Here is a 27,046-nt window from a genome sequence, read left to right as displayed (position 1 = left end):
TTTAAGGACCAAAATCATAAATGTTTTATTTAAAGAGTGATACAGTTGTTTACGTTGTGGCAAAATGATCCCTGTATACTGATCTTGATATCTTTATATCAGAGGGCAGTAATGCCACCACTTTGAACACTTCCAGTTAATTATCACTAGAACATTTTGATAATGACAGTGTATTTTGCAATATGAACAAAATGAGAGAAAAAATAATAAAAGTTTAGAGAAAAAAAAGGCCAAACCAACCCTGGGAGCACTGACTTCAACAAGTTCAACAAATATTCAAGCCACATTTAATAACTTTATGAAACTAGTATCAAAGTAAAGAATATATAGTCAAAATACAGAAATAAAGTTGAGTGAGAGAAAACAGCCTGATGAGATCAAACAAAAGTTAAACAGAACAGATTAATATAAACAAGTCAGCTGAAAGGTCGCTTTGCTTTGTGTAGCAGTATTTCAGCAATTTCCTTCCTCAACAGCCAGCTTAGAAGGAAGAGCTAATCCGAAAAAAAAAAAAAAAAAAAAAAGATATGCACCACTTTAAAATCCTGCTGTATGTGTTACTGTGATTGTTTGTAGAAACAGTATCACCCCAATTTGCAACCTATGTTAATTTCTTACTTAATAAACATAGTGGATTTTTTTTTTTTTTTGGTGAGAAAACAAAAGTTCAGAATGAAGTGTCTGCATTCAGCTTTCCATTACACATACATTTATCGTTCTGTTGGCTATGAATTCTTTTATTTGTGAACTGCAAATGATTAGAATTTGCTTACACTTCCAAACTTTTTGTTTGTCATAGATACTTCACTCTAGAAGTGTCTGATGTAGCACTCACTAATTACAGAATTACAAAAGGTAGAATAAGGCTTTCCCCACTCAGAAATTTGCATTTTTGGTAAAGGTAACAATGTATCAGCTTCACCAACACCCTAATAATAGGCATACATTTAATTTTATATCACCATCCTTCCAAAGGAAAAAGAAAGACTAAGAGATGTGTGCAATTGGTTTTTGCTTAGTATAAAATTTTCAAATCAGAATTCATTTTGCTACGATAAACACTATGAATTACATATAAACATATGTGGAAAATGATGTGCCAGGCTTTTTAAACAAAAAAAAAAAAAAAAAAAAAAGACTTTGATTAGTCGATGACGATTCTGTAGTACTATTGTGCACTATCCTGTAAGCCCAGAGATTTAAAAAAAAAACCAAAACCAAACAAAAAACAAACCAACCCAAGAACACTTAACCAAACCAGTTTTGATGCAGGTTTGGCATCAAGTGTATGTTATGGTCTTAGACTCAGTATGCTCATTCTATGGTTGAGAAATTTAAAGTACCAGATTTTTCCACATCAGATAGCAGATAGCTGGTGCATACATTTCAGACAAGAGAACTAGGATTTCTTTAATTTGAGATGGGATCAGTAATCTATTGTTAAAATGTCCAAAGTGTGCAATAATAAGGCAGATTTCTTATTACACCACCTCTTAAGATCCTCATTGTTTGATGAAACAAACAAGGTGCTTTAAAACAGCAGAGTAACAGGATACAAACAAGTGCCAGAATGAAGGAAAACTGCTAAAATGGGAACTGCCCTTTCTTTCACAATGAGAAATAAAGAACTTTTGTATCTGGTATTTGAAAGGTTTTTAACAGCTGATATTCAATATCAGCTGATTCCTGAAGTGTTGGCAAGATACCAGGTTTCTGGTACTGGCCATTTCTAATGTTATTTAAATATTCACATCATGCAATAAGCAGTTTCACACACTGCAATGTAATGGAAAATACTTCCTAAACTGAATCAGAACTGAGACCCAAAGCAGAACCAGTAAATAAATATCTCGCATATATGTCAAACTATATTCTTCAAACAAAACCTTACATCTTATCAAAGAAGTCAGAAAGTACTAACAAAAATTATATGCTTTCTACTATAATACTGTTAAATTTCCATGGCTGAGAATGTCCCGTTAATTTTTTCTGCCTTTTTAAATTAGTTGACAAAGTAGAAATTCAAACACAGAAATAAAATGCATATATATGAGAGCACTGGCTCAGCGAGATATCAAATATACAGCATTCTAGTGTCAAAAGTACAGGCAGAAATGTCCAAGATTTCTTGGTGAAAAAGGGGCATTTGAGGAGTAAAAATTCTACTTAACAATCACTCACATTTTAACAGTGCATTAATTATAACAAAAGCTGGATGATAAGTGAGCAACAGAGTCATAATGTTCAGTGTTCATAGCAGAATTTTATCCTCTGCTCATTTAAATGAGGTTGGAAACATATACTCATGTATGTGAAACTAAGTAGCTATGTTTTTTCAATTTTTCAGGATTCTTGCAAGAGGCAAAGTTGTGACATTGAATTGAGTTGGATGATAGTACAAGGTGGCGTTGATAGAAGTCTTCCTTTCGATGCTGTGCCTCTGGCTTGTCAAAGGATGATTAGTCCTACAATCTTGTTTGATCTATTCTTTTGCCTCTAGGAAAAGGGTTTCTTGAGGATACAGTTTTACCTCCAGTAATGATTTATTTGGATCCAGCTGCGTCACCTGTAAAGATAAGAACAAGAAGATACGTGTAAGTAGACTTTTTTTGAATTCTTTAGCTTCGCAGGACAGATTTTCACTGGGGAGATTTTTGAGTTCTTCTGTCAGTGATAACTGAAGTTGTGCGTATGAATTCTCAGAATGCAGATTAAGAAATGTATATTGTATCTTGTGTGTTGTTATTATTATTTTGTAATAACAACAAACAGGATAACGATAAACAGAATCCATGACATTAATTCCAAGAAGATCTGGTTTCCTACCATTAAACCAATGCCTGAATATATCTGTTATTGTCAAAGTTAAGATTTTTGGAAGGATTACTAGAAAGCATGAATTAAGGTGAAAAATAAAACTGTAGTCCCAGATAAGTATCCTAAAAGTTCCATCAAACTCACGGTGCAAGCAGCATAGCCAATCCAACATGATCTCTCCATTGAAAGGGGAAACTTACTCTGTCTTTATTTTCCTACTCCCTTTCTTGCTCCAAGCTCCAAGGCCCATTGTGAAGCACCTAACTTTCACTCACTTTGATGCTTATCGGCCACCACAACGAACCTAGGCTGGGAGAAAACCATCTGCTGTTATTTGTTTGGTTATTTTTCTGTCATGCTAGTGAGTTTAACTAGTGAACACACAAGTCCAGTCAACACCAAGTCCAGTGGAAGGTAAGTAGCAAAAGCACTAAGCAGTAAATAGAAGGGAGGAAGCAAGGCCCTCCTCTCATTGGGAGCGAGATGCTGAATCAGCTCACCAGCTGGTGAAACTCATCTCAACCCAACTACTGAAGTGTATACTTATTATGTATGTGTGTGTATATATACGCATTATTAGTACTATGTGTCATTTATGTAGACACTTACGTGTGTACATTTGTATTAGAGGATTGTTCCCTGAAATCCCGACTCCTTGTTGGATTTGTAAAGGTATTTAGGGAATCACTTGTGCAGGTGGGCATACAGGAGAGTTCCAGTGAGAGTTAAATGCTGTGCAATTTGGAAAATAATGATACCAGCACTATCAGCACCATTATTGCCAAAATTCTTCAGCATTTGGATCTCAGCACCAAACCCTGCAAACTGCTCAACATCCTGACTATCCCATTACCAACTTTCACTTAAGGCACATAAACAGTTTGCAGTTTATAGTCAGCGAGAAACTTTTGTGGTGGGGATTCTATTTAGAAACTAGACTGCTGCCCCTAGGATAAATCTCTTCTATGAAAATAAAATTTAACTGTAAATATTACATAATATAATTATTTATATAGACAAAATAATGATGGCAAGGGTCCTAGTGTCCTTCAGACATTCAGGTTTGCATGCCAGCACTGTGACATCCTTCAGAAGACTACTGCAAAGCTTCATATAGAAAGAACATTATTTGGTTTAATCTTACTGTTTTCTTAAATATTTCACTTCCATTTTTAGACTTATTTTCCCTAGTACTTCTATTTTAGTTTATTTTGCTGTGTGAGCACACTAGTTATCAGAGGTTTGCTTGTGAATAATAGATTATTAGTCTTACACTACAGGTATAAATGCAAATGCATACTGATAAACATTTTTTCCAAAGTTAAATTTTTTTAATCTACGATCATATCATGTCAGTGCTTTCTAAAATTATTTTTGGAAAACATTGTCAAGTACACCAAATACTATGAATTAATAAGAAATGTCAATGTATTTTTTCTTAAAAGCATAACTTACTAATCCTGTTACCAATTAACAAAACCAGAATTGCTCCTCTTTCTCTCCCCGAACTAAATCAGGCAAACTTAAAATGTATTTGTATTTCTATTGTTTTATTGGAAAATTCCTTATTTAAACAAATATTAAAAGCTTATCGCTTCCCAGGTCCATTGAAATCAGTGTAATTTCACCTCTTTAACTGCAACAGAACTAAAAAAAAAAAAAATTATCCCCCACCCACCCACCCCCACACAGATGCATTATTTTGATTCCCAAATCAGGAACATATTTTATAAAACTTCATGTACTGTGGTGAGCTATTCCTAAATGTCTGAAGAGAAAAATAATTTGTAAAAACCAAACTCAATTTTAGATTCCTATTATCTACAGTCCAATTATGCATTCCTGCACAGATGCTGCTTAAATTATTGAAAGGTTATTATCTTAGAAAGCAAACCTGTTATGTAAAAAACATCCAAAGTAGTGCATTTAAGTTTGTGATTACAGAAGTATGCTAATTAAGTATCTTGTTGCATTTTTTAATGTTTTGGTATTCTGCTACAATCCATTATTGCACATAGGCACAGAAAGCGACGTAAATAGGGGTGTCTGCAATTCACAGCATATGAGGTATTGTGCACCTGAGAAGCAATTTTCCTTCTTTTCAGTTCAAGCCAGTAACTAATTAGACCTCTCTATTTTCAAATCCTGCAACCTTTTTTTTTTGCAAGAAAAGCTAGGAAAGATAGAACAAGTCTCTTCTACATTTGGAAAAAAAAAGGAATCTGAAAAGCAAGCCTAGGCAATGAACACAATCTTCCAGACTGTAACCATATGGAAACCTATTATTCACTTGAGTGTAATTCAAGATACATATCCTAGTCTAAACTCTAAGGTTTGCAAACTTCAAGTACCTTAAATAATAACAATGCATGATGTCCCTTCCTCAGTGTCTTCATACTTAGAGGGTTAGCTAAAAGCACTGTGGAGTACCTGCAGCAAAAGGACTGTGCAGCTTTTCACCATAATTTCAGTGTGCTGCTTAAGTCACTGAGGGACAGCAGAGTTTGCAAATGTTTACACCATTACCCAATTAACTAACAATATGGCTCCTACATCTGTCAACAAACAAAGCTGTTGTTGCTTTGTTTTAGCTCCTTGGCATTTTCTGTTCATATGGGTCGCCATTGTACTTAATTATCACACCATAACCCTTCTGCAGCTTCTACTTTGTTATTTGTGGTTTGTAAATATGTTGTTTACTATGAATAGAAGCCTTATTAGTGAATACAGCTCCTACCAAAAGAAATGGTTTCTCTTGTAAATATATGAAATATAAGACCTAAGATGCTTTGTAACTTACAGTATTTTAAAACAGAATTAGAAACTAAAGAATGATATATAATAGAGATCAAAGAACCCTGGAAGAGCTGTAGCCTGCAAAGTTCCGTCCAATGTAGTGTTCTAATGAATTTTATTCACTTAGATTTATGTGGATTATTTCATAATGCAAAGTATAAAATGCCTTCATATTTACATCTGTGTACCTTGTTTCATTACCATTAGGATAAATTCTGGAGTCCACTTCAGTGCTGACAATCCTTTGCTCTGATGTCATTGCATGGTGCTCTTTTGAAAACAGCCCTGCACATCACATAAGTTACATTGTTCCAAACCCCTATACCTTCATTATTTAAAGATTTCTTCTACGTTGTTAGCAATTACACAGGAAATCATTTAATCATGTTTTTATATACTGAAACTGCTTTGATCCTGTTGAACTCAATGAAGATTACATAGATACTCATGTGGTGAAATCAAGACTTTCTTGATTAAGGGTGCAACATTCACGAAGTTAAGCATTCAGCATTTGCTAATATGCTAAAAGCATAGTGTTTCTCTATATTTTCAAGTCCTGCAATAACTGACTTTCTACCAGTTGTATGCATGCACTCTAAGAGTTCACTCATACGTCACATGGTGATACCTGCTGATGAGGTGAATGTATTTTTAAAATATATTTTGTGGTTTTGCTAAGGTAAGTACTTTATATTATAATGAAATGTAAACTAAAACCCCTTAAAAAGAGACTCTAAGCTGTTCCAAGTTTATACAGTGAGGAGGGTGGCAGAGGAAGGACACAATGTTCAGGTGCTAAGAGAGTAAAACTCAAGTGACAGCAAAATCACTAATACTCGAGCTCACAGAATTCTGTAGAATAACATACATGCGCATTCAGGGCTGTCCCAGAGCCAAAGCAAATCGTGCCCTGGGAGTTTTCATCTTCAGGCAAATGACTTTCTGTGCAACCTTTAACTCTTCCCTCTCTTCAGGGAAGACTCTTTCTAGCAACATGACCAGAGGATGGTAACAGAACCTTATTTCTATCTGTGTTAGACCTTGCCATTGAGCTGCGAAATGTCTCAGTTTCACTGAAGCAGGTTGACGTTGGTAAAACAACACTTTTCTGCCAATTATGGATATGATTTTACAGGACCTTATGCTTTGGTACACTGGAGAAAAGACTTCATCTTTTAAAGACCTTTGTTATATAGCCACTGTTGGTTTGGTGCACAGGAAATTTATTATTTTAATAGGCATTTGTTTAAATGAATTCTGTGGTAATTATTTCAACTAAGCACTAGCTAGTTGAAGTATTTCTGTGGCACTTTGAAGTTTGAATGATTTCAGACTGCGCAAAATCAACAGATAGCAATGTTAACTCTTATATTTCTCCTGCAAAAATGTAGTAGCTACTTAAACTTTATTCTGAATAAATTCCTTGGGTTTTTTAATAACCCAATAACAAAAAAACTATTTTAAACAACATTTCAATACATTTTTACAGCAACGTCTTTTTCCTTCTAGAACAACTTTTGCATTATTTCTGTCTTCACCTTTGCTGACCTATCTGTTCTATTACACATTCACATCCTGAACAGCTGTACTTTCACCATTTCAAAGGTGTGGTTCCTTACCCTCCCTAACTCTGCAGGGGAAAGATAAATACAAAAAAAAAAATGGCTTAATGCCCAGGAAGGTAATTTAAAAATAAAGAATCGAATACACAATTATTATGACACTTACACAAGCAGTAAATATCACACCCTTCACCTTTCTCTACACCCTAGGACAAGGATCTGATTCCTGAGTAGCACAGCCTCTATACCACTTACACACGCATGAATACATTTAATGAATCTAACGGACAAAGAGTTCTTTTACTCTCTTTCCTAATCCTCCTAAAGTATAAATGCAATAGAAATTACTTAAAGGCACACCTGGTAAAGTACCAGATCTGTTTAAAAAACTATATTTTCAGAATGACACACAAACAAATACAGTGAATCCTTTCTACCTATTGAAATATCTATGGGTTATACAGATAATATGCTCAACTTGAGCAACAAACAAAAGTGGGGTTATTTTATAGAAATATATGCAATTAGATCTGGCTTAGTTGAATAAACTTGGAGATAATTTACATCTGAATTGAAGAAAGCCGTCACAAATAAGGAAAAATATGTCATAGTAAAAGACTTCTAGTCTCGTTCTAAGTACAAAGCTTTAATCCAGATATGTCACACACTATCTTATTTCGCTGAAGATATTTTCTCAAAACAGTATTTTAGATTAAGCATATATGTTGATAAAACAGAAAATTGTGATGTTACATCCTCTACTTTGAGCATGCTTTCCACTCTTTCTTAGAAAAGCCATACAGCTGAGATATCTGAGATGCTGCCAGTCTTTACATAGTGTAAATTTCCGTTGACTTAATATAATTTATATCAGAATTTGCTGCATAGATTCCAATCAGTGAAGATGTATAAACCTGACTTGCATTACTTGACTTTTCAGACAGTAAATTAAGATAGCAACTGTGCTCTCTGTTTTTTTTAAATGCTAAGCATAATGGCAGGGCAGTGTAAATAATAAGGATAAGCCCAAATCCAGTGTCGCTATATTGTATACCATTGTATATGGATTACTTGGTGCTTTTTAGAAGTTCAACATTATGAATTCATGATGCTACATGAAAATTTGATTTTTTTAATTGGGAAAAATAACACATGTTTGTAGAACAAAGCTTGAAAAACCACAAACACTAATCATTCTTGCACCAAAACTAAATACAAGCCCAGATGTTAATGATGCTTAAAAAAATACCCAATTTTTACCCAAATCCTATGACTTTTTAAGAGTGGGTAGCACAAGAAATACATAACTATAGTTTATCTACCTTCCAATAAAAGGCATTAGGAAGTGCTGTGCACAGCAGTTCCACTCGGGTAGCTCTGGGGTAGCTCCGTGCTTCCGTTTAGCCCAAGATCAGGAATTTTGATTAGTGATCAGTACCCCCCAAAACATGGCCAAAATACATCCAGCTACTAATATGACTGAATATCTGTTTTGTATTTATTTCTAAGAATTAATCTCACTGAAAAATCACTACAAAAAGGCTCCCTCTTCCTCTAGCCTTTCAAACAGGTCATTTTCAATGACAAAATAACAAATACACTTTTCATTTTGGTAGGAGAAGTGAAAACACAAAAGTATTTCAATTAATTAGAGTCTCTTTCAGTAACGTGTCAATGTGGTATTGATAGTGTTAAAGTATTACACAAGTTGCCTTATAAATTGAGAGCAAGAAGTCAAAGTTAGTGGCAGTCAGAGGAGTTATCTGCTGGTACTGAACAAGACGATGCTGGTCTCCACAGTCCCAACAACTCTGAGACTGGAGGACTTCAGATTTTGAGGGAAGAGGAAGGTGCTGTAAAGCTCTCCTCAGATTTTCTGCTTTCCTCCCCTTCTTTCTGCTTTGAAATCTTTGATCTATTTAGGAATTCTTTGTGTGGTTTCTTGGAAAAGAGAAGCTGACAGAATACCCTGGAACAGGGCTTTTCCTGACAAAGGACCTGTGGGTGGAAGAGCTCCATCACCTGCTCCTTCATACTATTTACTTTCAGTTTTCTTGCTGAGTAGAGAACAGGTTCAAGTACTGTCATTTACACATGAGAGCATTTGTATGTTAAGCATCCTTTCTGCTGTGCCAAGGAGCAAAACAGTCCGTTACTTGCAGGCACTGCTGCCAGCGAGCTTATATCAAACTAGTTATTCATGTATTTAAAGATTTTAAAATGTGCTAGCTACAGAGAAGATCATGTCCCCAGAAATACTACAGCTTTCACTGTGGGTATTGATGAAGAGCTGAAAGGAGGCAGACAGCCACATCTTCTGGAAGTCTGAAAACATATAAATACATTTAGTGCTCTAAATGAACTGCAAGAACTTCGCTTTGCATACATCCCAAAGGGGAATGGATGTGAACACAGTCACTCACAGGAGAATGACCCAGGATTGGATTCATGTGCACTTAATTATAACTGCATGGAAAAACAATCCAAAAGGATTTTTATCACAAGTTCAAAGGATTAAGATGTTCAGATACCACAATGATATCTACAGTATAACATTGTGATTGGTAGATAGGTAAAGAGAATAAAAAGCACGCCTAAGACTGCTTTGGTGATTTAGTCTGATGTATTACTTATGCAATTACCAAAACAGCAGGAGATCATTAAATTTTCTGGTAACCAGACGCAGCATTCCTAGTATCATACTATTACAAAGGCTCTTGATTGGTATTTTATCATTAGATTTTTTTCCTACAAGGGGAAAAAAGCATACAAAATTGACATTAAGCATGAATTCTGGGGAAAAAGTACAAAATATCTTAGGCCCAGTTTATGCTGGATAACGCCATATGCAACAGCAGAGATCTGCGGCTTAACTAAGGCACCTTCCTGTGAACAATAACGCGTCTCCCCTGAAATACATGTTTTGTAAAATGGGGCAGTGCTGAATAAAAGAACACTTTTGGTCCGAGGGATGTGCTCGGGTGGAATATATTAATCACATGGTTGGCATTAGTCATCGGGTTAACTAATGAGGATGACTCAACTGAGAGTTCACATACCGCATTGAGTGTTCAGTGTTGTGGTGAATGCTTGCTTACTTTAGTGAGCCTTAAGTAGAATAGCTCATCTGAAATGCACACCTATTTCCTGAAATTGGTTAAACATTCCCCGTATTCAAATGGAGTTGTTGTAAGAGATCAGAAACTATACTGACTTACAGAATGTAATTCTATTTCTTTTCAGTATAAGCTTACATCTACGAGATGAGAAAGACATTCCTTTCAGTGACTTGATACATGAAGGGCTTTAATCTTTCTCTTTGGATATCATAGTCACTTATGCAAAGACACCAGATCTGAAAAGACAGATCAAGTCTGTCTTTCTTGGAAGAAAACATTATGAAAAAAATCTTTCCGTAATACAGAATTTTTGACTACCTACAAGGAAAGTATATTTCCACAAAAGTAAACATCGCATTTCAAGAAGCAAAATCCACTCAATATTCTCTAAAGTACTGCCATTGCCTTCAGTAGGGCAAGAATATCACCTGCTCCCTTTGTAGGTGCTGACCGAAAGACTGATACTATTCTTTGTGAGCAACATACTTGTTAAAAGCAATAAAACCCAGGGGTTGCAAATGCTTCAGCATTCTGGCTGAAATGATACGTGGTCCATTCCTCTTGCACTCAAGGTTAATCAGTCCAATCATTCTACTGTTACAAGTCATCAGGAAGAACAATCAGAAATCATGCTTCTCAAAGAAGCATGGGAATATGCTAGTCTGGTATGGCCCATTTGCTTAGACAACTTCTCAGTGTCTTAACTAAACTAAACGTAACTGCTTTGAATAAATAAAATAACAACATACCCTGAAAAGAGAGGTAAGACAAGGGCAGGTATATTGACTTAAGGATAGTTGTAAATGACAAGAGGAGGGACATCTATTTTTGTAGACGGTTGTGGCCTTGCGTAACTAGATCAGAGCTGATAAACACATGACACCATCAGATCTGTATTGACCTGAAAAATTTTAAATTTTGTGAATTGAAACAGATTAGTACTATTTTATGCAGTAGGAAATATAAATATCAGTAACTGAAATAACTGGAAAAATGACATGGATTACATGTTAAATTTTCCCTGAACTTACAAAAACATTCTCAAATTCTCTGAACATATCAGAAAATATTCATCTTTCTCCTCCTCTGCCAAAAGACAGATATTCAAGCTACTTTCCTGATTTATGTGAAGTTACTAAAAGTGCTTTTGGGTATAACCACAACACTGTACGAATCCTTTCTCACAATAACATCTTTCTTTCCTATTTCTATAAAATGATGATTAGGGGAAAGAATGTTAAAAGCCAGAGATGGTCCTGGACATATAACACTTTAATGAGCTACTGAAAGAGTTTAAACACCACCTAATGAGTTTAAAAGTAGGTTATCTGAAGGAAGTAGTTTGCACTGGGTGAAATGCAGAATAATCCTTACAAAGAATGGCTTCTAGAACTGATACACAAAATTGCCTAGCATAGCAATATAGGGATCATGCTCTAACGTTACCTTTCTGAGAACATCAGAGGATAGTTACCTGGTCAGGTGACTATGTGTGCTGAGTGCTGCAGCTAAACTTACTATCCTGTGGTGTTATTTTCACCACTGTGGGTGTCAAGGAGGATTACTCCTGCCAGAGCACAGGAATGATGATCGCATTTGGGTTTGGAGGAATATCTTACTCTATGCTCTCACGTAACATTGTCTGGCCCTAAATCTACTGAAATCCTGATCATACCTAATTTCAATTGACATGCAGTTTGAGTTAAATCTATTTTCTGCCCTTTCAAGGGAGACAGATTTTTTGTTTCTGTTTATTTAAACTGCTGTTGAAATTGGTTAATTAAAAGGATTTAAAAAATCTTAATACTCTAAACAGAGCAAACTGGTTCTGAATTATTAAGCAACATTTTAGATGCATTTAAATAACCTTAAGTGACTTAACTGCCACCTGATCCTAAGCTGTGGCTCAGAAAAATAAAATGTGAAATATTGTAGAAGTCTTGGCTTACCAGGGCTTCCAGATACAGTAAATAAAGAGCTTAAGTCTCTAATACCATGTCTGCAAAATGCATACTCTCAAACACATAACTAATGCTCCACCTTAAGGAGAAATGAGCAGAAGAAATTAGAGGTTGCAATTTTGATTTTTTAGAAGAAATTAATAAATTCAGTCTTTCAAAGGAGAAAGAGTGCCGGGACCTTCTTTTCTAAGAGACACCATAAAACATTCACAAACAGCATTCATCCCAATAGGGTGGCTGAAGTCCAGTTTGGGTAAATTTGTTCTGCACATTCCTCCTATGGTTTCAGCTAGACCTGGTACACTTCAGCTTCTTGCCTGAGGTGTGGTGAAATGTCCACTCCATACGATGTTAAAGAGTGTTAGGAAGATCTGCAGATTCCCACCACAGATGGAAGTGAGGAACTGATCATCCAGGAAGTCTCCAGGGTACTGGGAGAAGGTGGATCTTGCAGGTGGCAAATTGAGAGGACTACTGAAATTAGTGTTTGGGAAGGCTTTTAAGAGAAAGTGACTTAGAAGAAATACTGAATGAGAAGGTTGACCGAGCATGCTAATAAGCTTAGGGTAAGCTCTTTTTGTTATAGTTAAATGCATCTTGAAGATTAGAGCGATTCTTGGAAGAAAGGGAACTATAATTCTAAAATCAGCACATACATTGAAATAGTGCACACCTTTGCAGATGCATTTAAGAATAATGCAAAGAACTTATAATACAGCTTTTCACTCCAAAAGATGTGCTTGCCAAATGTTTACGAAGTTAGAGGTACAAGTTACCTGCTGACCCAGGTTCACCCATGTGATACACGCTTGTCAGTATGGTATGCAGTGCTGCCTTGGTTAAGGTACTGAGAGAGGAGGTGGTTAATATCTAATTTCAGTGCTAGTAGAAAGAACAACGCAGTCGGTGACAAAGACCCAATAACAAGTCACTGCATGTGCTTAACTGCTTTGGAATGTCACTGCTGCTTTAAAATCTACAAGTAGTGTCTGGAAAAGGTTAATCTGTGTATTTACTCATGTGTAGAAGTTTGTATTTACAGTAGGGTTATGATACCAACTTTAAGTTAGCTAAGGATATCTGTGTAAGCAACTGGAACATAGAACTAAGAACTAATGAATTTTTATTTACCAAAGAAGTAAAAATAGTTCAACAACACTATATCAGGATATCAGGACTAATAGCTTTGAAAAACTGGTAAAAATGCTCTAACAAGTTTACCCCAAGACAATGCTGATTTGACTGAAGATAACCCCCTTGTTTTGATAAAATAGAAACACTTTTGGGGGTGTGTGTGTTATTGTAATACAGATTAGGATAGAATTAAAAATACTAATTTAAGATGACATGTTTTCATCTTATTGCAGCAAAAACCTCAGCAAAGTAATTCTGGTACTTTCAAACAGATTTTTTCAAAAATGTTATGTATAGTTTAAATACAAACAGACATTTTAAATGCTATTGTTTTCTGGAGCACAAGCATCCGAAGTGCTCTGTTCTTGTTGCCCAGATTTCAATGTACGTTTGTGATACATATCGTATAGCAGAAGGGTCTTGAGAACTTAAGTGTATTTTTAAGAGACTAGATACCATGAAGCCTAAGGCAACAAATATATACTGCTACTGTATTTCCAAGGCATTCATCAATGATGACTTTTTTTTTTAAATCTGTCTATGGAGTTGCACACTTCCAACTTCCTGAACCCAGGGAACATGGCAGATGTCATTTATAGTTCTCAGTGGTTAGCAAACCCCTGGGGATCACATTTTGTCTGTTGTAGCTCTGATGGTCACAATCACAACCGAATTCATACATGGCCACTGAATCAGCTGGCATGAATCATTTATGTGACTCCTCATACATGGCATTGTTAGGTTAGAATCAGAAAAGAGATGAGAGGGTCTTTGCTTCCCACATGACAGAGCAACAGCTCTGCATTCTACCATTAAATTCTCTTTTCCTGGCCTCAGTGTTTTCTCCCGGACAGTTTCACAAATGCCCTGAAAATACCAGCTTGTTCTAATTTAGTGGTCTTTTTTCTTTTCTACTCCTTTTAAAATTTGTTCTTATGTGAGTCATCTGATCACTTTTTGAGTTTGTTACAGAGGACTAAAATTGATAATGATGATGATGTGATTTTTACAGAAACAGGCAGTCTGAAGTGCAAAACAAATGTCAAAAAGTTAAGAGTAATATACTCGTAGTATTTTTATATTAAATAAGTACTAAGACATAAATATGTTGCAGGCAGGGAGGTATGACTTGCAAAATATTTAAAATACAGAAGTCCATTGTTTAGACTGTGAAAGATTGGTTTTCTTCTGTCATGTAAACTGAACAATCAGTAATTCTGGAAACATAGGTAACTCTTCTAGTCTTTGGTTCCGCTGGAAATGCTATTACATGGTTAAGGAGTAAAGTTAATTAGTGATTAATGAGATTCCTTAAATGCTGCTTTTCAGTCTGACTGATTAGGATTCTCAATATAAGGCAAGGAGAAAGAAAAGCTGTAAGCACTACAATCCTGTTCAGAGAGTTATGCCAAAAAGTGGTCAGAAATCACATCCACTCTCAAGATTGTACTCTTGCTAAGGACATTATTTTCTTCCCCTTCAGAGTACTTGTGCCACTTGAAATAACTTACAAATAAGATGATAAAGCAAGAGGTATCTGTTACAACACAATACTGCAAACATACAAACCAGAGCCTTATTCCTAGTGAACTTCCTCCAGGGGCAGTGACGGGAAACAAAATGGAAAAGCAACCCAAGTTACTGAGCTCCTTTGATGAAAAATGGCTTAACCAGTCACCCGGAGACATCCCCAGCAAACAAAACCCCAGCTGATCCAGAGCTGCCCCCACTCGTTTGCAGTATTGAGGCAGTATGGCCAAAAAGCTGCTGAACTTCACCCATCGTTGCTTGGCTCTGTTCTGTCATCTCTGAGGTGCCTGTTACCTTCACCTTTTATGCAGGGCCCCAGGTAGTTGCAACACAATTGGACCCACTGACTTTTACCTTTGTTGTAACAATGGCTAATTAAGAAATGAAAGTTAATTTGTAATAGAGCAGAAAACATATAGGTATATTTTCAAAGAAACTTAGTAACCGGTACATAAATATTTGTTGATAAATCAACAGAATTTAACTGGCTTTTGTAAGCAGTATTGACTTTGAAAATCAGTCACAGCAGGTACGTCATCAGAATTTTGGGGTAGGAGATATAAATGTAACAGGTGTATAAATAGTTTATTAGAATGTACTGATTAGCTCATAACTATACTATCTTGACACTGAGCCTTCCTTGTTCATAATATCAAATTGCATCAAAATGGCAACACCAGAAAGATCAGAAGTACCAGCCCATAACAGACCGACACAGCGTACTAATATCAACGTGGTTTCCTTCAAAACAGGATGTGAGCGATGGTGGCTCAGCATATTCAGGCAGTTTTCACTGAATATGGTCCACGACTTGATTGTTTCAGAAATGGAGGATTTTTACAGTGTCACCAGAAACAGATTTCGCAATGCAATTTTGTATGTAACATGATAGCATTGGTAGGTCAGCACCTGGCTTGCTTACAGCCACAGAGCTTGGCAGCACTCTTAACATATTCAGGCATATCTTTTACCTTCTATGCTATAACATACTGGTCATCTAACACAGAGAAGTAAGAAGTCATGGTATTTATTCCCGAAAGGTGCATTTACTCACATCTCTCCTCGGAAAGGTGCCCAGCAGCTTGTACTCCTCCCAAGGATATCCCTTGGAAGCTACAAAATCAAAGACAACCTGCAGCTTGCTGCTGGCTAGGAAACGCCGCTCAAAGAATTCTCCGCTGGGCGTCCGAATACGCAGTTTACTGACGGACTCGGTGCTCTCCTCTTTTGGTTCGGGAGGCAAAGATTGCTCAAGAGAGAGCCTGATAGCCTGAGGAAGGAAAAATAACCATTTAGGATGCAATGCTAATAACAGAATAAAAGCACAGAAAGCTTTTCTTTTTATTTCTTCTAGAACTTCAAGATGTGCCACAGTGCTCCAGAGCCATAGATGTGCTTTATATCTCAATGACAAAATCATTTTTATTCATTTCTTAATAATAGCCCACCAGACAATTAATTAAAATAAATCCTTCTTTATAACACATATTATTAGGTCTACAGTTAATGCATGACGGGGATAAGTAATTTAATCATTTGGCAGAAAGCCTTGGAAAAAATTGAATGGGAGAATAATTGTCAAGTGGCCAATTGCTTCCTTTAAAGGGTATAAATTAAAAGGCACTAAAAGTATTTCTTTAAATGCGCTTATCAAATTGCCTTCCTCTTGCACAGAGTAACTGACCATTTGCAGCAAAGACAAGACCCTTAGTGGCAGTTCAGAGTGAAAAGAAATATATGCAGGAGATTTACTATAAGCAAACTAAAACACTGTTAAAAGACATAAAAATATCATGAAGGTACATTAGATACATAGAGTCCATATAAAAGTAGGAATGGTCAGAGAAGAAAACTGGGAGAACAGAAATGGAAGCTTTAAGATTTAAAGCAAGCAATTATTATTATTTGCAGGAAGATAGTTCCAAGCACAGGTGTGCAACTTGCATGAAATCAGCCCCCAAATTGCAATGACATTACATGTCTGAAAATGTGTATGATTGCCTGCCTGCTAACACTGTGAATATGGCTGATATCAAGATTTTAAGGGCAGGAGTCAAGTGTGTTCCCTGTCCTCTGCCTCCGGGAGCTACTACAACACCAATAATTTGATCAGAAGTTCTTTTAAAAAAAACCCTGATGCTTAATATTAGACTGCTGAACAAGGTGGGCTTGATTTTCGAGGGTACTGAGGCACTCATGGACAGGCACTGGCATCTGTTAAAAATGAGATCATACTTAGAAAGCAGCCTTGTTACAGTATCACCACTTCAGGCAGTCAATGGGAATGCCGGTGAATGGAAGAAGCAGCATGATCACGCTGCCTCCCCCAAAATACGCCTAAAGGACAATTTTCCAAACTGAAGAGACAGTCAGGCACGGATTTACCCAGATTTTTAAGGAACTTTCAAGATACACAGTTGCTATTTGTGCCTTTGAAAACCTCCTCAAGGTCATTTAGTAACAGAAACTGATGGAGGATGATTACATTAAAGAGAAAGGACTGGGCAGAAGCAAGATTAAAAGGCTTTTAAATAGTCTACTTCTTACACGCAAACCTCTGAGCAAATTATATCTCAGTATAAATATTTATACATAGAACTTGAGTTCATTTTTGCTCATCTACTATGAGATTATATTTTAAATAGATTCTATTTTAATTTTCTCTCTCTCCATTCTCAACCACCTGCTTACTATCTTTCTGTTTTGACATTTCCCCACACAGTATAACAACAGATGCTACATTATTTACTGAACCCAATCAATTATATTATAGAAAAATAAACAACAGTAGCTCATTAGAGCTCTTTTCTTTGTGCAAAGAGTGCGTTGCTTCCCAAAGCAACTAGTCTCCAAGGCTTCAACATAAAATGGCAATTTACAATGGATATTCTGTACCAGCAAACCAAGTCAGAAAACAGTGATGTGATGGATCACATTAAAACCCCTTAGACCTGAACAAGCAATTTCAGTCTGTTGATAAAAAGATGTTCAGTATGTGAATTAGCTCAACAGTCAGATTTTAAATATATGAACTGAACATAAAGCCACTTCTGTAAGTAAACACTGTTGCGGAACAATTCAGTATAAGTAATCTGTATACTTGAAAATGGGGAGTGTTAGTAAACATTATTGTTAAAATCCCTTTTGTTCTACTAAGCAAACAGATCCTTTTATTTTCATTACTGTAGTCTACATTAAAACAGAGAAGCCCAGGTATACTTTGATAACATGGACCAGTCTTGCAGCCTTTGCATAAGAAAATGATTTCCAAAAGGCCAAGCTATCAGAAAAGGTTCGGGAGTAGATATAATAAAGCAGAATTAATTACTGTTTCTATGCATGCAAAATTACTTTAAAAAAAAAAAGAAAAACATACTTCTTGCATCTAGGTGTGAGTTGATTGCTCAACAGTCTGTTACTGCTACAGTACTGATTTACGTTCGATTGCTATTAACCTCACAGAACTGTCATCTTCAAATTATTCTAGACGCAATTCTCACAGTCCCATTTTGTGCATTGCTCCTTCACTTGTGTTTTAACTTCCATTCTTGGCTTATGTTAACAACAGGAGATAAATAAGTCATCAGATACTGTAGGATAAAAGAAGAAGTGGACTGCATCTTTCCCAAACTATTGAATACTACTGCTTGGGCTGAATTTAGTATTTACAACGCAGTTCTGTTTAAAAAGATTCTTGCATGCTTAAAGGGTTCAGGTTTTTTAATGCAATTATCTTGGTCAAAAAACATATACGCAAATGCATTGCTCATACAGTTTGTTTATTGGGTTTATCTCAGGGGATAATAAATGTGTTCATAGCCAACTTTTTTGCAGTTGTATAATGCAATTCTTTCACACATCAGCAAAGTACACAAGACTGAAATGTCAAGTATACATTTAAGTCATGTGTAGCGGGGAATAAGCAAGGCTGTGATTTATCAGGATTCCACGAGTTCCAAGGACCTTAACTAAGTGGAGAATATCATTCCAAATTTCAAATCTCTATAAACCATGAGAGTCAAAGCAAAGAAGTTCTATTAAGTCCACCAAAAATACTGGAACTCTGATATTTTATATAAATACATATTTTTAATATTTATATTTTATTTCTATTTGATGTAGTATTGGAAACATAGGAAATATATATTCAGTAGGGAAGCTGATATAGCTTTGTATTCACTAGTAACTTGGTCATAGAATCTTATGTGCCTACAAGTCAAAGGACAACCCCCAGTCAACTGTGATTTCAGTCAAGACATTTATATGTGAATATAACTTCTATTTTGAAAATTTTATACAAGGGGTCCAAAGTCCTTTTCAAGTATCAACTGCGTTTCACAGAAGTTCTCTAAGGAATTATATTCCAAGAACTTCACAAAATGAATGGAAATATTTTAATGACTAGTCTATTTTACCTATCCTTTGAAATGTAGTGAGACTTCAGGGAAAGCAACATGGCTGTATCCCTTTTTACCACATTTTGGTTTTGCCAGGAGGTGATAAAGAGGAAATCACTAATATAAGTAAATTTGTGTATATGATGCCTTATGTAAATACCTACAGCTAGGAAAGGAGCCTAGATCCTGAAAGAGGCTGCAGGAGCCATCTCTGACAGTCACTGGGACCCTCAGAATCTACAAAATTAAGAGAATCTACAAAATAACAGAGTCTGAGGAACAGTACTCTTCACAGCACATGGCTTCTATTTTCTTATATAGACCTAGAGATGTAAAGTGTTCATTTAAACACAATTTTCATTCTAAGGAAGATTCTGTAGAAGACTGTTAGAAATTTAAAAATGTACCATAAATCCAATTTTCTAGATTTTGGATTTTTTTCTCCTTAACATTTTTTTAAAATGTGTTTTATCTCCCAAATTAAATTCGGCAACTTGTTTGGTCAGGTCAGAACTGCAGCTAGGCTTTGTGCTATCTACGGGAAGAAATGAAAGGGCTCCATGGTATTCTATTTTTAAAAGGAGTGCCTGCAGAAACAAGGTTAGAGATTCCCAAAGATTCCACTATTTATGGAGCTCATTTCATGGATCTCCTGTTAGCAGCTCTATCTAATATCTGGCTGTAAATTCAGACCCAGATGATGTAATTGTGACCCAGATAGTAGAACAAAAAAGCTATCAAAGAGTGGATGAAAACCATTTAGCTGTACTATGTTTTTTATATATCTGGCGAGAAATAAATTTTTTTTTAAAGTTTGTGTTCACATAAAAAGTATACTTTGAATTAAAGTTGCAATGTGTGTTGAATGAAAGTTGCAGTGTCCATAAGCTTCATGAATTCAAAAAGTTGTCAGAAAAGGTAAAACATCCCACCTCACGTTCTTCCTCCTGTTCTTTCCGAATTTGTTCCAAGCGAAACTGCTCTGCCATTTCTCTCTCTTGTGCTTCCCTCTAGTAAACACAAACAGCAGTCACACATATATCACCTCACTTTCCACAGCTGTGTTTAATGATGTGCATTAGCTATATAAAAGCAAAGAAACTTGTTGCATTTTCTGTAGAAATTAATATAAGGAATAGGATATTTATTAAGTGATCTTTTCCTATCATTCCTTTTCTCACTTCTATTAGTAAATGGGGCCAGGACTGCTTTAGCAGAAAGATGTATCCAAGTCTACTCTTAGTGCCATTTTATAACCACCAAGGGCAATAATGGCTCTAAGGCAACTGTCTCAGTTTAAGAGCAGAACTGATGGCGCGCAGTCCTCTGCACCAGAGAGATTTCATTAACTGTGGAGAAACCCCTGTCCCAACATTCATGCGATCACTTCCCCCCGCATGCACCTTCGCTCTGTCAGCCTCCAGTGATATGCGGTATGCTTCATCCTGCTCTCTTTTCACATTCTCTCTGGCTTCACGTTCATCCTAAAGAAAAAAAAAAAAGGAAAACAAAACAAAAAATATCAGCAAACAGTGGACCAATACAATATGTATCTTTATGTTCACCAGCACTCTTTAATCCCAGTGACTTCAAAATATTTGGAGAAACAAGTTCAGAAATGCCTCAAGAGTGACCTTGGCTTTAAAAATGACAGCTTACCTAAAGCTGTGTTTCAATTGCCGTGTAACGGATTGGTGTGTCCAAGCCCTGGCCCGAGGGCTGGATCTGGCACCAAGGCTCTTTGCCCCACCATCTGTGTCAGGGTGGTGGCTGGCGCAGACCCCAGGAATGGTGCAGCCTCCTCCTGTGCCCGCCGCATGGGGAGGGGGTCACTGGAGGGGTATGTGTGGGCTGGTGCTGGGGAGCATTTCAATCCTGCGGCTGACAATTTGGATGGTCTTGTAATAGGGAAGGACAGACCCTGGTTTGGAGGACGAGGCTGGATTTTAATTTGCTCTCTGCTCTGACAGCAGGTAACGGCTTGTCCTGCAAGAGAAGGCCTGCTCCCAGGTCCTTCCCTGGTAAAACAGCCCTCGGCACGATCCATCCAGGGTCATGACTATTAAACATCATCCAGAGGCCTCAGTTCACAGTGCTGAATATTATACAAAGATGGGAAAGTAGCAAGTCCTGCTCTGAAGCGTCTCAAATGGACAGATGCAGGCAGACAAGAAACACGAGGTTAGCATGCTAACTTCAAGCCAGCAAACCTAGCAAATTATCTTATTAACGAACACAGCACAAAGAAATAAAGGTTTACTAAAAATATGTGAACGACAAAACCAGGCATCATCCACACAGTGGAGGATCAAGAAGTGGATATCCCCGAAAGCTGGAATAACTGCACTGGGGTGATGTCTGATAAAGCAAAGTATACAATCAATAGCTTCATATTCTGCCCCTGGAGCCAGAGACAGCATCTGCTCCCCTGTGCTTACTCCTCTTACATCTTATAATCCTCCCAGAGCCCTGCAGAAGCTGCACTGGTCCCTACAAAAATCAATAAGATTTAGCTGTGAGAATGCTGGTGGGCTCAGCACAGTCACCTGTAGTCACCAGTAACACAGCAATTGCACTGGGGTAATCTGTCCCCTGTATTTCACAGAAAGGAAAGTCTATTACCTACTGCTTCTTGAAGCATTACATTAATTTTCCCATTCATCTGCAAGGTTTATTCTACATAAAGGATTCATTTTGAAAAGTGATAATTTTCTCCCTAAAATGTCACTATTTTGTAAAAACTCAATTCTAAATGGGAGGAGCATACGTTAACTGTTATTATCCTGTCACACAAACACACCAAGATAGTCCTCAAACAAAACTAACTTATTAGTGGTTAAAAAGCTCTAAAGTAGCATGCAACCACAAGAGGAAAGGACAAATTGCAGGAAAAGGTATACAACCTCCAGCTGGAAAGTAACAAGATCTTTTTAGAGGGAACTCTTCTTCCTTATAGAAACAGGACCCAAGATTATTCTACAATCAGTGTGTCCTAAATTTCATTTACAGAAGATATAGAAACCATCACTTTGTTCAGCAGAGCCAAGACATGAGAAGAAGTAATTCTTGCAAAATATAAGAAGGACAATAACCGCCGAATAACCAATTCCCCGTCCTGGCTTCTCTGGACCTTGATAAGCTTTATCTGCTATGCTCATGGAATACCTTCAAAAATTATCTCAAATCTGATAGTAGAAACTAACCTACATTGATATTCCATTTCTGAAAAGACGGGTGTTGAAATAATTAAACAGCTCTGATTTTTATGTTATCCAAAAATGAGGAAAGCTTCTTGAATGCACAGAGGTTTTCCCAACGCTTCTCATAGATGGAACATAATGGTAAAGGAAAAAGTTCTGTACTATCTATACTGAGACCTTCCATAAGCATACCATAAATTTATCTTGGAATGGTGACAATCAAAACTATCTTCCCAAATCAGCTTACTAAAGGAAGGCACCTTCAGGTAATCTGCGGGAGGACAAGCATTTAAAAAAATATCAAGAATTATTTCAGAGAGAACCTATTTAACTTTCGTGTCTTGCAGCTTCATATATCACATCTAACTTTACACACTAACTGAATTTCAAAGGTCACACAAGTCAGTAATGCCTTGTAATTGCAACTACAGGCTCTTTCCTTCAAAGACTGCTACCAATTATCATATAGTTACTTTAGTTTATAAAAAACACCAACCACCTCAAACCAAAAAACCCCAACCCAACCCCAAACCAACCCTCAAAAAGTAAAATTTAAAAATTTTTAAAAATTATTAAAACTTATTCCAAAAATATACTAATCAGAGTTATAAAAAATTGAGTACTGGCTTTTATTTTACATTTTACAAGCTGTCTAGAAAATTCCAGGAAGTTATTAGAAGTTACTTGTCATGAGCACAGGTTCATTTACCTACAGACAGCTTCACTGAAGAATTTTTGAAATAGGCTTAAATTATATAATCTGGATGATAACTGCAAAAAATACTGACATTATAGATTCTACAACTAGAATCTAAACATGAATTCCAGGCATTTAAAAAAAAATAAATTCTTTCCTCCCTATTCATCGCAGTTATCATCATCCTGAAAGTGGATTATGAAAAAGATGTCAGGAATGTGAAGAATTACTACGCATGACTGCCTGGTCCTCATAGAAATATGTGAGCCACATCTAAAAGTAAATGACCGTGCCACCGAGCTCTACACTGCATTGAAACAATACTGTTCTTACTGAAACAGACCTTAAAAACAAATCTGGAATCCAGATTTCTTTAGGTAAGAAGCAGATGTAATCCTATGAAACGTCTCTTTGTACCTACTTCTGTGTCTTGTTAATACTGCTCACACTTGACAGTAACCACCTCCTCTACAGAAATTATGGCAAAATGGTAATATTCTCTGGTTCACTAACACCTTGGTCAAATTTTAAACATTAGATGAAGCAGTTCTGCTTTTCGTAATGTAGTTTGCTATTTTAGTCATCTCTTCCTCTAGGGAAACCATACAAAGTATGAGGATGATTCAAGTTCACCAGAAAGCAACGAAAGAAAATTCATAATGGTGACAGGAAAAGTAGAAGAAAATATTTTGCAGAGAATCTTTCATTGCACTAACAAAGAACACATGAAGAAAAAGAGAACAGTCATACCATTAGTAATTAATTTTTAAAATGTCATGTTATCCATCAACAAAATTTGAGGTAGCTGACAACTTTCCTGTTAAACCCTACATAAATTGCAACATTGACTGGCATCAGTAAATGTTTTTCCACAAGACTTCCACAATGAAGGCAAAATTGCCATCTTCCTTTTTCAAGAAACAAAGGTGTGAAGAACAGACAATGGCTTATCCTGGGTCACTCAGAAAGCCTTCATCAGAAATGGGGTTACACAGCATTTCTGAATTCCACAGCAGTGACTGAAGGCTGGTGTGAATTTAAACCATCCACAACCCAGGGGTTCTGGGCATGAGACAAGGAGACAACTCTCCTTTGCTCCTTAAAGGGAAAGTCACAGATCTCTGCTTTCCCATTTTGACAATGCAACAATAGGGGGGACATTCATTCAATGGAAAGTTTGATAATTTAAAAAAAAAAAAATGCATTTATCCACAGAATGTATTCTTCAGCTATGAATTTTCTTTTATCATGCATATTACAGATACAAAGTCATAACAAAAATAGTACACTTATATTCATGAGACAATTACAGTGGATCAGATAAAACCTTGCCTTGAGTAATATCCCGAGCTACAAGACTAAGAAAAACTTGCAGATAAGGTTAACAAAAAATTTAGGATAATTGCCTCCGATAATTACTCTCTAAACCATTTCTTGAAGTTACCCCTGAAGCACCTAATAGTAGGCATTTTCAGATGCAAGATGATGGAAAAGGGATTCTTGATTGCGTTTAGGACAGCAATGCCCTCTTTTCCTGCAGATACTACAAGGAAAAAAAAAAAAAAAAATCACACAACACATTTGGCTTTTTGGATGGGATATTTTGCTGGAAAAGTCAGCATTGGCCCTTCTGGGCTTTTTTTAATTTATTGTTGTTGTTTCTGAAGGGAGGATTTAATGATTTAACCCCAGGAATCAGCTTTGCACCTGATTTGTCACAGGGAGATGCATTATACTTTATTCCCCATTGCTCTCAGAGATCAGTTTTACTGTGAAGTAAAACCAGACGAGACAGAACTCGAGAAGATAACCATGAGCAGAAGACATTTCTCAGAGCATCAGTGAGTAAATGGCTGTTACCAGACAGAAAAAAAAAAAAGAAGTGTATTTACAAATGCTGAATGGTTATCTGAAAGACAGTTCATTTCACTGAACCACTCCTGAAATTAAAATCTACAAGTGCTTAAGGCTATTCAGGGGAGTGTTAAAGAGAAACACCCCTTTGTCCAAACAAACCAGTGCAAGAAAGGCATTAATTTGACTCACTAAGATGACAGACTTGCACATTGTATAACTTAAACATACACAATGGGGAATATATGGAAGGAAAAAGTGTACACAGAATGTGTTGGACATATGAGAATGATGAAGACAAAGCAAATGAACGTTTTTGCGGTGGCAGAAACACAGGCAGGGAGGCAGGACAGGGCAGAACAACGCAGAACCACCGAAGGATCCTGCCTGTCTATATTGAAGGCTGAAAGCCCCTTTCCAGATACTGATTTTTGGGAATTACCTTAAGTGACAAGAAAGAAAATAAATCCAAAACCTTCAAGAAGCAGCCCTGCAGTGACTCTTCGTGGGAAACGAGCCACCCAGTCCTGCTACAACATCTGCCTACCTGGGCTGTATAGCAGGGAAAGCTGCTGTTTAAGAGAAACTAAGTGACTGGAGCCATCAACACGTATAGCTGAAAAACCACCTGAACTAAAGATACTTTCATTTCACCGTCCTTCTTTCCCCTGTTGCTATCTTGTATTTTGTCAAAGTTCAAAATAGGCCATAAAGTCTTGAAGGCAGCACTCGTATCTGCTGGTGTGTCAGTGCAGTGAAGTGCACAATGGGAAACCGATCGTTTGGGGTGCTATCATATTACAAATACAAAATTGGAAAATTTAATCAAATAAATTTTGATTACTGTAGTTTAATTAGTTATAACTAGTAATAATTAGTAAATGTGCTAATTGGATTTTTGAGGGGTTAAATCACAATCTTCGTTAGATGGCTGTCATCACCATAATGTTTTTGCGCTTTGGAATTTAATGAATTTCATGTATTTATTCTCATAACCTCCTGTTGTGCAAATGCTATATACCATGATACCCATGACAGTGTTAGATGGAACACAGATTATCAAAGCTATTCAGATGCCTAATTTCTACTGATTTTAATGTGAGCTTCAGCACCTAGACAGAAATTGCAGGGGTCTCCTGCACAGCTGATGGAAGCACTCAGGCCATCCTCTAACTGGAGAGCAGAACGGCAGGTAAGGAGCAGAGAAAAGCAACTGATCAGAAGGAGGGAAAGATGAACAGACCATAGATTAAGAGAAAATGCACTAGGACCAACCCTCTTTAGCTTCCTTTGTGGCTGTGAGATATATCTTTGGACATATCTTTGGAAGCTAAACCTGTTACTTTATCATATAAAAAAAAAAAAAGGAAATCCCTTACGCTTGAGAGTAGTGAGGCAGAAAAGGAGGAAGACATGGTGATACCAACCTTCTTACTGCAAAGTTATGAAAATAACACTTGGCCAGTAAAGCCCCATCTAACACAAGAGAGTGCTGGGATGGATACACAAGCATACTTTTGCAAAGAGCTGTGGCAGGGAAAAGAAGGTGAATTTATGGTGCTGGTTTGAAGTTTTTGTTTACTTTTACATATTTTTTTAAATTCCCATCCAGATATTAGTCAGGAAGGACGTACATTTTCCTCACACTGTAGCAGTATCTAGGAAGAAGAGAGTTACCCAAGATCAGCGAGCAAAGATGGTGACTGTGCAGGTCTACATTTTTCTACAGCTTATCTTCAGTCAGAGTCTGTTTACAACAGTTTTTCCAACTTAAAAATTAAGTATCTCTCTTTTACACTAAATAAACCAGTGTGTCAGCAGACATAGTTTAAAGTGAACTGAAGGTTTTAATTGATATTTGTGAAAATAAGGTTTTTGAAGCAACTGTGGGTATTACAATTCCACTTGAAGTCTAATCCGAGAGCAGGAGTGCTAGTGTTGCGTAACGACAAAAATAAACACGATGAGAGACCTACTGT

General features: G+C 36.6%; 1 protein-coding gene across 2 annotated transcripts in view; it reads right to left on the bottom strand.

The window, feature by feature from the left end:
* The window catches only part of FAF1 (Fas associated factor 1), a 172,740-nt gene continuing 145,694 nt past the window's right edge, over positions 1–27,046 (bottom strand). For both annotated transcript variants that reach the window (XM_074832074.1, XM_074832075.1), the window contains exons 16-19: positions 20,720–20,800; positions 20,249–20,326; positions 15,974–16,189; positions 1–2,566 (exon numbers count right to left, since the gene is read on the bottom strand). In XM_074832074.1, the coding sequence (XP_074688175.1) occupies positions 2,483–2,566; positions 15,974–16,189; positions 20,249–20,326; positions 20,720–20,800 (459 nt within the window). In that variant the 3' untranslated portion in view covers positions 1–2,482. The remainder of the gene's footprint in view (positions 2,567–15,973; positions 16,190–20,248; positions 20,327–20,719; positions 20,801–27,046) is intronic.

The sequence above is a fragment of the Strix aluco genome, chromosome 8, assembly GCF_031877795.1.
Source record: "Strix aluco isolate bStrAlu1 chromosome 8, bStrAlu1.hap1, whole genome shotgun sequence".
NCBI lineage: Eukaryota > Metazoa > Chordata > Aves > Strigiformes > Strigidae > Strix > Strix aluco.
The sequence above is the reverse complement of the archived record's forward strand: the minus strand, read 5'-3'. Positions and strand labels throughout refer to the sequence as shown.